The sequence below is a fragment of the Cynoglossus semilaevis genome, chromosome 20, assembly GCF_000523025.1.
Source record: "Cynoglossus semilaevis isolate Cse_v1.0 chromosome 20, Cse_v1.0, whole genome shotgun sequence".
NCBI classification, from domain to species: Eukaryota; Metazoa; Chordata; class Actinopteri; order Pleuronectiformes; family Cynoglossidae; genus Cynoglossus; species Cynoglossus semilaevis.
Genome location: NC_024326.1, coordinates 5169134 through 5182875, shown reverse-complemented (window position 1 = coordinate 5182875; position 13742 = coordinate 5169134). Strand labels below are relative to the sequence as shown.

General features: G+C 43.5%; 1 protein-coding gene across 9 annotated transcripts in view; it reads right to left on the bottom strand.

Annotated features, from left to right (window-relative positions):
- Window positions 1-13742, bottom strand: part of LOC103396183 (dynamin-2-like) — a 27580-nt gene that overhangs the window by 4490 nt on the left and 9348 nt on the right. For 3 of the 9 annotated variants that reach the window (XM_025066257.1, XM_025066258.1, XM_025066259.1), the window contains 15 exons: window positions 11950-12260; window positions 9851-9924; window positions 9617-9766; window positions 8914-9117; window positions 8454-8552; window positions 8185-8345; window positions 7763-7905; window positions 7397-7532; window positions 6766-6833; window positions 5883-6021; window positions 5538-5624; window positions 4835-4905; window positions 4640-4694; window positions 3101-3130; window positions 2550-2663 (listed from right to left, as the gene is read on the bottom strand). In XM_025066257.1, coding sequence (XP_024922025.1) covers window positions 2550-2663; window positions 3101-3130; window positions 4640-4694; window positions 4835-4905; window positions 5538-5624; window positions 5883-6021; window positions 6766-6833; window positions 7397-7532; window positions 7763-7905; window positions 8185-8345; window positions 8454-8552; window positions 8914-9117; window positions 9617-9766; window positions 9851-9924; window positions 11950-12110 — 1692 coding nt within the window. In that variant the 5' untranslated portion in view covers window positions 12111-12260. The other 6 variants (XM_025066255.1, XM_025066256.1, XR_003053089.1 and 3 more) reach the window with 6 other exon arrangements.

The window sequence follows — 13742 nt, the reverse complement described above, 5'->3', positions numbered from 1 at the left end:
AGTTATTGCAAGGTGGTGGCCCCTTCCCCCCCCCCTCCCCGCCCTCCCCTCTAAAAAAAAAGAGACTTAAGGCGGAGGACATAATAATGTGCCACGGTGTCGAATGACTTCATGAGGACAGTCGAAGGAAAACATGTTCTGCAGATGGCGCGAGACGGTGGGGGAAATGTAAAAAAAAAAAAAAAAAAAAAAAGAAGGGAGACGGGGGGGGGGGGGGGGGGGGGGGTCCCCGACCGGTGTCTTCAGAGAGAGCGAGCCGGGTTGGATTTTTATTGGGACTAAGGATGACGAGTTCTGGAGAGCTGATAATATCCAAATAAAAGGGGTTTCTGGACATGAAAACGTCGCAAAGAGCAGTGTTCGAGATTGAATTATTGGGATTCTCCATTGCCAAGAATGCAAAGCTTTCCAAAGTAACTGCCAAACACACCAGAGAGAGAGAGAGAGAGAGAGAGAGAGAGAGAGAGAGAGGGCCGGAGGAGGTAGGCGTGCAAATGTGCGTGCGTGTGTGTGTGTGTGACTCAAGTTCACGGAGTGTAAAACAGATACACAAAGCAAAGCCAGCGGAGTCTATAATTTCCTCCATCACCACACGGACGGTGGAAATGACATGCCGGGGAAACCGGCGGCGGCGGCAGCGGCGGAGGAGGGAATTTGATTGCGTTGTATTTTTAGGGGTGTCTGCGAGTTAAAACAAAATGAACGTTGAATGAAAAAAGATGGGAATGGTCCAAATTGACTTAGCTCAGCGGTAGAAGAGGAAACTTTGGGAAAATCCACCAGGAGAAAATGACAAGCGGTGATTCGAACCAAGGTCCAGTAGCAGCGGCGACAGTAAGCTGACGGAGCTGCAGTGTGTCTGCCTATCTACACTTGCTGTGCAGAATATCCTCCAAACTGTACAGCAGGCACAGACAGGCAGATAGACAACAGCCCAGCGAAAACAAACGCCAGCAGGACGGACGAGGTCGAACGTTGCTGCAGCTACCACTGGACCCCTGGCGTGTATACGGACGTCCTCTGTGAGAATTAAGTGATAATGTAAATAATAAATAATAATACAATTGCATGTCCAATGATGGAGTCTCAAAATAACGTATGAATACTGCAATAATGGACTTTGTTGGGTAAATTCACTGCCTAAAAGCAAATGTAGTGGCAGAAAGAGCTTTGAAAGTACAAAGGGATCTCTGAGGGCAGCAGAAACAGTAAATGACACTGACATCTATTTTTAGTGGGAACAACTAAATACAATGAATATAAAAGCTGAGCAGAGATGGAGGGACCAGATCCACTGACAGTGTTTTAATAATTCTTTCAAAGAGTGCAAACCTGCTGTACTGTTCTGGTTTTTGTATTTGATTTGATTGCAATAATGTTTGAGTTGTTACTGTGGAGAGGCAATACAAAAAGTGCACTTTCTAGTTTATTTTTATTCTATTTTATTTTCTATTTTTTTTATAGCTACAGTTGGTAGTTTAGTAAAAGTCTGGTCAGTGTCATGACAAACATTTGTGATTTGTTCTATATTCTCAACAATCACGCTCCTGTTTAAGAAACTTCTTCAAGGGCTTAGTCATATGCAGGACATGACTGGACCATGTTACATTGTGAAGCTCTGTGTGGCTGCTTTTCCAACATTGATGATTGCATTGTGTCATGACTGACAATGAACATCTCAAAGGAAGAAAATACAACCACAGCTGCATTCCTCTAAATGGGACCACTTTTTGTCTTGAGGTTTTTCCAAACAAGTTGCTTTACTTCCTGAAAAACAAAATAAACACTAGAAATTCTAGTTTGGCTACAAACACATCTGAAAAACTTTGACTTTAGCAACACAGTGTTTTTGACTGACTGTTTGTCCTGCAGTATTGATATTGTTGAAATTAATTGTTGAATTCAGAGGATGGTGCATTTTATAGGATAAAGTTACCAAAGGTAATGATATTTGATAAAAAACAATACTGAAGGGCTGGTGAAGATCTTTAAAAAATCCCTAGCCTTCAGATTAGTAACCAAATAATAATAATAATAATAATAATGATAATAACAATAATAATAATAATAATAATAATAATAAATTAAAAATTAACACTAAAATAATTGAGAATAATTTACAGTACGGGTCTTTGCAACTGACACAGCTTGCCACCGGAGGCGCCATCAAGCACATGGTTGCAGCTCACAACGCTGCCACATGGCAGGCGCCATTAGGATGATGTGGTTCCTCCAGAAATGCTTGCGAGGGGGGTCAGGCCTGCTAACCCGCTACACTACGAAAGCACTAAAATAAAGTAAACAAATAAATATAATTATAATAAAAAATAACTGAGCGAAGAAATGTACAACGTGAGTCTTTGCAACCCGCACAGAGTACCACCGGGGGGCGCCATTTAGTACATGGTTGTAACTCACAGGCTGGAGGCGCCACTAAGCATAGGCGCAGGTGTGCTAAATGAAATCGCGTGGATGGAAAATCGCCACCGCGTTTGAAGAGCGATTCACGCGATAAAAAAAAAAAAAAATCAGCGTTTCTCCGGACTCACCTCGTCATCCTTGAACCAGGAGAGGCTCTCGGCAGTCAGCACAAACCAGTACTCCTTGGCTCCGCCCTTCATGATGCTGATGTTGTTGATGGTCAGCCAACCTTTACGGATGACCTGTGGACGAGGAGAGAGGGGGGGGGTCGTTATAAAAACCCTGACTTCGGACAGGCATAAAACACAAAAAAAACAATCTCGCCCAGGGGAAAAGAAGCGGCAGGCTAACAGCGTGTTAAAGACACACACACACACACACACACCTAGCTCGGAAACGATCAAAGTTGGTGAAACGTGAATACATTTTAGCTCGGAAACAATCAAAGTTGGTGAAACGTGAATACATTTTTTTTTTTTCCCCACAAATCGGAAAGGGTTAGGCGTGTCACCGTGTTATTCACAGCCAAGCATTGGACCGCGTGTTCGCCACATGCATGAGTCGTTGCGTGTCGTCTTTGTTAAAAACAGATTCAGGCCATTTGTCGGCGTTCTTCGTTGTGCGCAGGAGTGGGGGGGTTAGGGTGTTAGAACGGTTAAAGAAATGGTAAAAATCTCACAATCAGGCCTTTGGCAGGAGGAGAGGAGGCCTGCAACGGGGAGTAACGCAGGAGGGTTTTTTTTAGAAAACACAAACTCAAAGCTCTCGCACCCGCGTTTGTCATCTCCTGACCAGTCTCGGGAGAAAGGTAAGGAAAATGACAAATGGTTTTCCCAGGTGGTGCTGTGGAGCGCCACACAAAGGCAGACAGAGGTATTGCAGGTACAAGCAACGATACTCACCCGCGGATGTCGGTAGGTGGGAGGGGAAGCTGAGATTCACAATATCACCAGTAATGATTAAAGTAAAACTGGATAAATAAAAAATACGTGGTCCAGGAAATGTTACAATTTCATGTGAAAACTGACCCCCCAAAAAAAAACAACAACAACAAATGTGCAAAGCAGCTGAACGCACACCTTTGACCCTCTACTGCAGGGGTGTCAACACTCATTTTCACCAAGGGAAGGGGGCGCCAAACCAGCAATACAGTTGCTCTTAAAAGACCAGTTGTAACTGTTCGACTCTCTAGCTGTAACTACTCCGTAACATATTAATACATGTTTCTGCAATTGATTATTAAGTATTGTACACTGCTTTGTGTAATATTTTTTTAAAAAATTTTTAAGCTCCTGTGGACCACATAAAATGACCTTGCGGGCTACAGGTGGCCCACGGCCCTTATGTTGTGACACATGCTAATTCTGCTCTTGCTTTTAAACTCTAGTTATTTTCTTTTGGTCAACTTGGTTTCCCTCAACTTCATCATCTGTCCATATCAGGCATGGGCAAACTAAGGCCCGGGGCCCACATGCAGCCCATTCAGTTTTTTTTAACCCGGCCCGCCAAACTTTTCCAAATTATTTATATTATACATTATACTTACTGCCTTTTCCCTGCAATACCTACATTTCCCCAATAGATGGCGCCAAAAATGCTAAAAGCATTTTAGCATCTTAGCCTTTATGCGTTTTACATGTCATTTCTCTTAGTTCACACGAACGCTCCATCTCTCTGTTCCTATAGATCCCTTCTGTTCAAATTTAGGACCAATCATGGCCCGCGAGTCAATATGTCATATTTGGTTCTTCCAGAATTGCTAGGTGGCGTCTATAATTCAAAGTGAGCGTTCAATTATAAGACAGTTTAAACTAGAGAAGGCTCGATACTCGTTTCTCATGTCCAATACCGTTACTGCAACTTGGAGTATCGGCAGATCTCAATCCGATACCTTCTATTCTTCACTAGCAAACCGCAGTCTGCTGTCGTTGAGGTGCTAGCGTCCCTGTGTACGGCGTGTCGCGTAAAGTTAAGTTGAGCATTTTGGTTTTGGTATCGGATCCGACGGGGCTATAGTTGTTGCTTTTTTCGATGTTCGATCCTGGAATTTTGATCAATATCACACCGATACCGATCAGGTATTTTTTTTCCCGATGTTCGATCCTGAAATTCTGACCAATATCACACCGATACCGATCAGGTATCGGATCGAGCCATCCCTAGCTTGAACCTCAACTGCAGTGGAGTCACTCCAGTGGTGTGTCACACACATAATCACCTGATTTCCCGCCGAACTCTGGCTCTTATTGGACTGGCTGGTCCTCTGCTGAGCACTGTGGAGACAGGACAGCGAGCGGAGATGAGAGGCCAAGATGCAAGAGCATAACGTGGGAAGACAACGTTAATACAGTGGGGAGGGCCAGGAAAATGTTCATTAATCGTCATCATGAAGCTAATAGATGAGAGCATTTACTTAGCAAAGCCGATGAAGTCCTCGTGGTTAGTGTTGATGTAAGAAAGCTGGATGTCAATTAAGAGAAGAACCTGGAACAACACAACACAAACCCAGGGTCATGTTGTTATATAGTAAAACTCCACTTACATCTCGTTGTTAGCATCGCTAGTGACTGAGACTGTAATTTCCGGACTATTGAGCGCACCTGAATGTAAGCCACACTCACTAAATTTAAAAATGATTTAGTAATATGTAATTATTCCTTGAAGTTTATAATATTAGACGGTATGTTAACTGTTAGCTTTGCCTCCAGACATCAGTTTACTGGACCAAAGGCTAAATGTCAATGAGGCTAAATACACATGTTTTAAGTAAATTCGCAGAAGGAAAGTGATATCTATGTGTAGCTTTTTATAGCTGTCTAGCTAGCTAGCTAGATACACAGTTAGACAGCTAGCCAGATAGATAGATAGATAGATAGACAGACGGACGGACAGACGGACAGACGGATGGACAGACAGACAGACAGACAGACAGAAAGACAGACAGAAAGACAGAAAGACAGACAGACAGACAGACAGAAAGACAGACAGAAAGACAGAAAGACAGACAGACAGACAGACAGAAAGACAGACAGAAAGACAGAAAGACAGACAGACAGACAGACAGAAAGACAGACAGAAAGACAGACAGAAAGACAGACAGATAGACAGATAGATACCTGGTCCTTAGCTCGACTCTCTCTGTCTCTGATGTGAGATGTCACGATTCGTTCCGTTTCCTCTCGTAGCATCGGAAAGCAGTCCAGCTGGTAACACAACATGCAGCTCTTTCATTGGTCCATTTTAAAGAATTACGATTCTGCCTTTTCTCCCCCCTTTCAACTTTGCTGCTAAAAATATATGCTATATAAGCTATTTTCGAAACAATATAGAACCTTTACTCAAACCTTTTTTTTTTTCAAATTCCAATTTTTCAACATGCCATTTTCAGCACTTAAAACCCATTCATCCCTCTACTTCAAACATTCAAAATGAACCGTTGCTCTACAACACCGACCACATACCTTGTTGGAGCACTGGCGCACGGTGTTAATCAGCTCTTGGATGACCATGTCCACGCACTTCACACAGGGTTCCTTCAGCTTTATGACCTGTTTTTTCACAATGGCCTCAAAGGCCATGTCCGGGGTGAAAAGTCCAGTCCTGAAGACCACGGAAGGAAATAAAAGCTCTGTTAGTGACGGCACGTTTTTAATGTGAAAGAAATTGTTTTTATCCAAATTAAATCATGTGTATTTTAAGGTTTTTAATGAATCGAATTTTGTGTTTTACTGCAGAAGTGCGCCTGTAAACTTCGCTGGGTAAAGTACGGCTACATTAAGCAAATGTCAATGTCAATTTTAGCATTAAAAGGAAACGAGTACGGTATTCTCCAGAAGTCGCACTAGCCAAAAAATGCAGAATGAAGAAGAAAAAAACATTTATGCTAAGTTGCTCCGGAGTACAGGCCACTAGAGTGCCCTCTAATGGCTGTCAGAGTGAAAATAATAAACATGTAAATGTTCAATGGTCGTACGGTATTCTCCGGACTATACGTCGCACTAGCCAAAATCGCAGAATGAAGAAGAAAAAACATTTATACTCGCTCTGGAGTATAACCCACTAAAGTGCCCTCTAGTGGCTGTCAGTGTGAAAAAAACAAATGATATATTTTAATATAATTAGTATAAGTCGCAAAACCTGCCAAAGGATGAAAGAATTTGCGACTTATCGTCTGGAAAATATGGTATGTGTTATAGAGTTAGCAAGACAGATGATGTTCTGCGGCCCGAAGACGCAGAAGAAATAGCAATGTTTCATTTGCCATCCATGCCAAGTCGAAAAAAAAGAAAAAAAAAAAAAAAAGAACAACAATCACAAAAATTGGACCAGTAACTAAATCCTTACCTGATACCGTGAATGTTCTTGATGGCGTAACTGATCTCGCGGCGCATCTCCTTCTCGTCACACTCCATCTGAGGACAACAGAGAGACAAAGCTAAATGAGCGTTCCAATGGCTCGGCAGCATATGGAGGTCAAAGGTCATCAGCGTGGGCGTCAAGCTACGTGAAGGTCATCGCAACAGAAGTGTTATCACCCATGTGTTCCTCCACTTACGGCGCTTCGTGAGCTACGTCGCCATCGGCCATAAGTTTATTCAGAAAGCCTTGCTTTATCATTCCGATAAATAATATTGCACGTCGTGACGCAACGCTTTACACGAGACAGCTTAGTTTATTGGGAGTTTTTTTTTTTGGGAACTTTTTGCCCTTCATTATGGCTCCCAGGCGTAAGTCAGACTTGTCATTTTTACCTCAAGTAATTTAGAAGTAACTAAGTAACTTTTAAAGTAAATATTAATTAATTTTTTTTATTTTTACTCAAGTAGATTTTTAGATGGGTACGTAAGCAAAGTAAACATACTTTTAGTTAATTAAATTTTTTTTAAGGCCTAGTTTCCACTAAACATAAAAAAAAAACGTAAATTTTTTTTAAGGCCTAGTTTCCACCTCTGCTGGTTTATACGCAATGGATCACCTTGACCAGTTCGAACGGAAAGCGCTCATGGAAGATGCGGTTTATTTTGGCTCCACCAGACAACTCCACCGTGTCCACCTGGTCTCCTGAGCCCTCAATCCTCTTCTCGAAATCCACAGAGAACTGTTGTACCATCCTGAAACACAACAACAACAACAACAACAACAACAACAACAAAAACCAATCAAATAAATGAAACCAACCAAATCAGGCCGACACATTATTTTTTTTCCAAGTTCCAACCCACGCCCTGTGTTGTCCACATGGACAGGATGGAAGTATACCATTCGCCAAGGATGGGGAAAGACGACGACCACATCTAATGTCAACTATTTTGTTCTGAGGAAAAAAAGCCCTGATACTGACTGCAACAGCTGCTTGGTTTTGCGAGACGGGTCATCAGGTCGGTATCCCCGGTATTCCTCGGCTTCCTTATCCAAAGCCAACAGCTGGGACTGCAGTTTGCTGCGGAAAGCTGGCAGGGTGTCCCGAATGTGGTTGGTCAGTTCCTATGAAGACACAAGGGGGCAGTGAGTTAAAACAAGAAATGGAATTGAATGTACTCGGCTCATAACGACGCACAGCAGATGTGGGTGGCGAAAAAAAAAAAGAAAAAAAAAAGAAAGCGAGCGAGACGGAGACGATGCATTGCGCAGTCACTGACGGTCGTCTTGTGGCCGCGCTGATGTGCAAGGACATGAAGAGTAGAAGTAGGTCGTCCTCTTATTAATTATGGAAAGTGCACCGCACGCGGCGGCAGCGAAGAAAAAAGGAATCGGCCGGTTCACCTGGTTCAGGCATCGCTGCAGACGCGGGGTGCCCATTTTCTCCGCCATGTGCCTGTAAGACGGGTGGGACAAAAAGAACTTTCTCTCGGCGTCCAAGGCGGCCTTGATGTCCTTCTTGCCGTCGATGTCCTTCTGACTGCGATTCACAACTCCAATATAACCTGGAAGGAACGGAATCGAAGACATGACTAGAGTTCGTCACCGGAACTGCACGTGGACGTGATCAGAGTCGGACCCGCAACTTTTTTTTTTGTTTTTTTTTTTCTTACCTCTTCTCAGCGGCAGCAGCTTATTCTCCAGCACATCTCGAGCGTCTGTGCCTTCATCCATCAAATCCAGTTTGGTGATCACGCCGATCGTCCTAAGTCCTACGGAGCGTAATAAAGAACCCACAATGAAAAGACATATCTAAAGAGTCTAGCCCAGATCATATTTCTAGGATACCCAATATGTGCATTTCGCATTCAAACCTATGGTCATTTTAGAACGGACAACAATGCTAACGCAGGCGGATCGTACAAGCCAGGAATCAAATGTATCACTTTCGATCCCGTAGCAACGTTAGCTTTTGATCAGTATTCCCCCCTTTCCATCATCTTCAACCTCATGGACTCTTTCTTGAGCCTATCACACAAATTTAAAAAAAAACATAAGGTCACGTTCATCGACCTCACCCTGGGGATCCACATCTTAAAAAAAAAAACACGAGGCCACGTCCGTCGACCTCACCCTGGGGATCCACATCTTTCGCCAGTTTCAGAGCGTCAGAGTTGGCCAGGTCGGTGTTGGCAGGAGTGACGGCCAGAATCAAACAGCTCTCTCGGGTGATGAACTGCATGATCATGTCCCTGATCTGCTGCTCGATGTCTACGGGCTGGTCACCCACAGGCACCTTGGTGATTCCCGGTAAATCGATGAGAGTCAGGTTCAGTACTGCGGGATCAGAAAGATACAAGATCAGACTCTTTTTTTACCTTTAGCCAGGCATGTCCGATATTAGCTTTTTGCCGATATTCGATATGCTGATACTGTCCAAGCACAAATTTCCATTTCTAGCTCTTTAAGCTAATGTTTAGCATTTTGACTAATCCTAAAATATTGGTATATTTAAAGAGAAAAACCTTTCCCATTTCTGATGTCGAAAGAGAAAATCAAAAAGAAATGATAAAATGTTTTTATAATTTTCTATGCCCTATAATTCTCTATGCCATCTATTGGGGAAATGTGGGTATTGCAGCGAAAAGGCAAAAGTATAATGATAATATAAATATATAATTTAGAAAGGTTTGGTAGGCTGGATTAAACAGCTGAAAGGGCCACATCTGGCCCCCGGGCCTTAGTTTGCCCTTAGTTAATAAATCAAGTTAATGCTAAATGTTTCATTAAAACTAATTTTCTGATAGCACATTTAACAGAATGATTGTTTACACACCATTTGGAGAATACACCCGCAGGTTTATGGGAACGGGCGATATGCCTTTGTTGGCACCGGTGACCCGGTCGGTCTCTCCCTCGATCTCCTGACGCACCTCGTCGAAGTCTGTGAACTTCTTTCCTTTGCAGTGAAGGAACTCGGCCCATTCTGGGAGCAAGAAAACAGTCATAAATACAGTGGAGTAAATGACTCAGATCAGTTCAGGATCAACCAATCGGTGTGCGCACCCACCTGCAGTCGAACTGATGAGCTGCAGAACCAGAGGCCTGCGGGTGACAATACCAGACCCACGAGGTAAAAAGTCCCTGAGGAGAAAGAAAACGCAACGAGACGATGAAAATGTTATTTTTAGAAACCTTTTTTTTTTTTTATTTTAGACACCAAGTGAACAACAACTTGTTCACTTGGGAAGATTAAAAGAAAGACAAACCAATTATCTGTCTGCTCCTCGCTGAGTCATTGCCCAATACCTGGACCGTTACTCAGCATTTTGACCCTGAGCAAAGGATATAGTAGGCTGGGATTTTAACGGTTTTCTTAATCCTAAAGAGGAAACAGCACAGAGCTTTATGTTTCCTCATTAAAAAAAAGGATCATTAATTTAGGGTCCGTTTTACAGACCAAATTAAGCCATTTAAAATCAAAAGCATGTCATGTCGTCGTAGGCTAGGTCAATTCGCTTTAGCTGTGACATCATCAAAACTCGACTCTGGGATCATAAAAATCCTCCCACTGGGCCATAGAACAGTAAAAAAAAAACCACAAAGGAACAAAATACTCAACGTGCCTGACCAGAAGGAAAACCAATAACTCTTTCGTCTTATTCATTAAGGTGGCTCGCGGGCCATATTGGGTCATAAAATTTGAACGGGGGGTCCGGGTCAGGAGCAGATAGATGGAGCGTTCATGGGAACTCGCACTAACATGTAAAAGTCATGCATAAAGGCTAAAATGCTTTTAGGAATTTTTACGCCATCTACTGGGGAAACCTGGGTATTGCAGGGAAAAGGCAGAAGTATAATGATAATTTAAATAACATACAATATAATTTGGAAAAATTTGGCGGGCCAGATTAAGAAGCAGAACGGGCCGCATCCGGCCCCCGAGCCTTGGTTTGGCCATGCCTGTACTAGCGCAAGTAAAAAAAAAAAGGAAATATTTTAGCCTTATACTTCAGTTTTTATCGGCTGTTATCTCCCAGACTGCTAACTTAGCTAGGATTTTTTTTTTCTTTTTTTTTCCACAAAGCTGTCGACAATAGCAGCCAACTTCCGTCTGCTACAACTGTCGGATCTCATGCAGCCAAATAAATCCCAATTATTAAATAACACAGGCGATGATGATGACGACGATGACGATGATGATGTCATCTGTTAAAAAATATGTCTGTGCTCCAGCCCGAGTGATTAGCTTTCATCGGCCTCGGTTAAAACAAACGAAGGACATCGTTTCAATCACTCACTGGAAAGGTCAACCGTGAAGTCCATTTAGATTTATTTGGGTTATACCAGTACTCAAATAGTGGGGCGGGAGACAGTGAGACAAACAATCAGACGGTGAGACAAATCATCAGAAAGACAAACTAATGGAATATGGCACGCTGGACACAAGTGGACCACTGCTGTAATGCTTGAATGATAACAAGCCTCCAGTCACTAGGGGGCAGCAACTCATACAGTGGTTTGTAGAGATAAAAATATACATGTTATCAGGTTCTCAATAGTAATTCAATTCGCGGTGGTGTGGGGGCGTGAAAACATTTCTGTCCCCTAGGGGGCGCATGACAGATAATAATAGATACTTTTTTGTAAAGGTCCACGGACCACGGGTTGGGTATCAGTGACCAAAGGTGACTTATCACTAGCATATACGGCATTTATCTGAAAACCCCACAGTGACCAAAGGTGACTTATCACTAGCTAGCTAACGCAAAGCTAACTCCAATTCCGACAGGTGTTTCCAAACTTCAACAGCCATCTTTACAGACTGCTTGGATCCACAGATTGCGGATTTTAGATCGCACGATCATATTTTAGGCAAACAACGCTGTGCGAAGAGCGCGGAGAAGCCGTAAATCTCCCGGTGCTGCTGTTGGCCTAAATACCACGTCCTTCCCTTCAATAAGACAACACCGGAAAAAATAAACAGAAGATAGCGGTTTGCGACTAAAATTAGTGACAAAAAAAAAAGAATATATGGTTTGAACTACACAGACACACACAGAGACAGATCGGACACACACTCTAGGCCTCTTATGTCATGCTCAAGGTTAACGAGTGAAGGGATTATCCTATTTCTGGAGGTCATTTTTTTTTTTTTTTTTACTTTACCTGCCTACAAAGTTCTCCAGCACCGAGCTCTTCCCTGCGCTCTGGCCGCCGACCACTGCTATTTGCGGCAAGTCCAGGTTGCAGGCCTGGCCGATGGAGCTGAAGGCATCCTGCAGCTTGTTGACCAGCGGGATCATATCCTCCATGCCACGGTTACCCATGGTGGCGGTGAGGGGAGGAAAGAAGAGGAGGAAGAGGAGGAGGAGGAAGAGGAGGAGGAGTGGGTTGTTGCTCAGTCCAGGATATGCTACTTGCTCCTTGGGGTGGTCTAGAAGCGCATTGCCCCAGAGCCAAGAGAGGGTCTGACACGACTGTGGAGGTAGAGGGGGGGAGGTGAGAGGGGAGAGGGGAGGGAGAGAGAGAGAGAGAGACTGATATCAACAGGAAGGGACAGACAATTGCGCAGTTGCTTTGCTTATCAACCACTATCTTTGTCATATCTCTACCTCCATATCTCTCACACACTCACACACACACACAGATAGACACGGGCACGCCGTACATCCACATTCACTTCTACAGAACTGCACGAACGCGAGCTCGCGCGTTCAAGGACATTCGTAGCTCCGGATTGTCACATCCAACCAAACACCATTTTGCGCACCGGAGCTTAACGCTTGAAGCGCGGCTGCACACAAACACTGACATGCATAAAAAATTTTTTTTTCTTCTCTCCCTTACCCCTGCCTCAGGATTCACTCGGTGTTTTCCTGGCTGTCGCTGTCCAGTGCTGAAACCGCACGCAAATCGGGCAGCAGCTAAGAAAAGCCTGGCCGATAATCACGCAAGCACCGCGTCCGCCTGGCGGTGCATCGGCACCGGGGGTTGAAGTTCCCAACGTAAAACTGCCTTCGTCGGAAATCAGAGCGTTGTCATGTGGACCTGAAAATTTCACAAGCCTTTTGACAGATTAATCATTTCACCTCACCCTCTTCTCTCTCTCTTTCTCTCTCTCTCTCTCTCTGTGTGTCTGTCTCTCTCTACCTTCCTCTCCTTGTAATTGCGACGCTTGCGCCTTGGTTTCTATACCGTATTGACACAGCGCACGACCAATAGGATTCTACGGATTGGAGCGGAGGCAACGGGATGCGGATTCCCCCATTGGCCGGGCCAGGTACAGGTTAGTCCAATCCGAGTCCGCCCCCCTGTTTACATCCACGGCCGTTTGTGCCTCTGTGAGTCATGCGGCACGGCTGCGCATCGCTGCAACAGCAACGGTGGACGGATACATGTGATCCCTGCAGTGAGAGAGGGGGCCAGATGATCACATACACATGTACATGTACATATACAAGCAGCAGGTCGTTTTCAGACGTTCCAGGACTATGTCTGTTATTGACATAGATGTAACCCGTTAGGCCCATCTGACAGACCTATAGTCTTGGGAAAGGATCCTTTTTGTCTTAACCTCTAAAAGGACATCGATCCCAGATTTAATAAAAAAAAAAAAAAAAAAATCAAAACATCTATAATGATGCATCGACTTCTTCAGTGATGTTGAAAAGCGTAACAGTAGAGTACGCATTTCAGGATGCACGTCAATATTTCTCAATATGTCTTTTCATTATTTACATTGTGGTCAGCGATAGGCCTTTACCGAGACCGCTCGACACATGATGTTGATGTAGTGAGCTCACCAGACACTAGATGGCAGAAGACGCCATCGTCTAGTCGTTTGTGCATGACTGAAGTACAGTACATTTTCTGGAAAAAAAAAAAAAATATAAATATATATATCAATATATATATATAATATATAAATATATATATAAATATATATATATATCTGTATT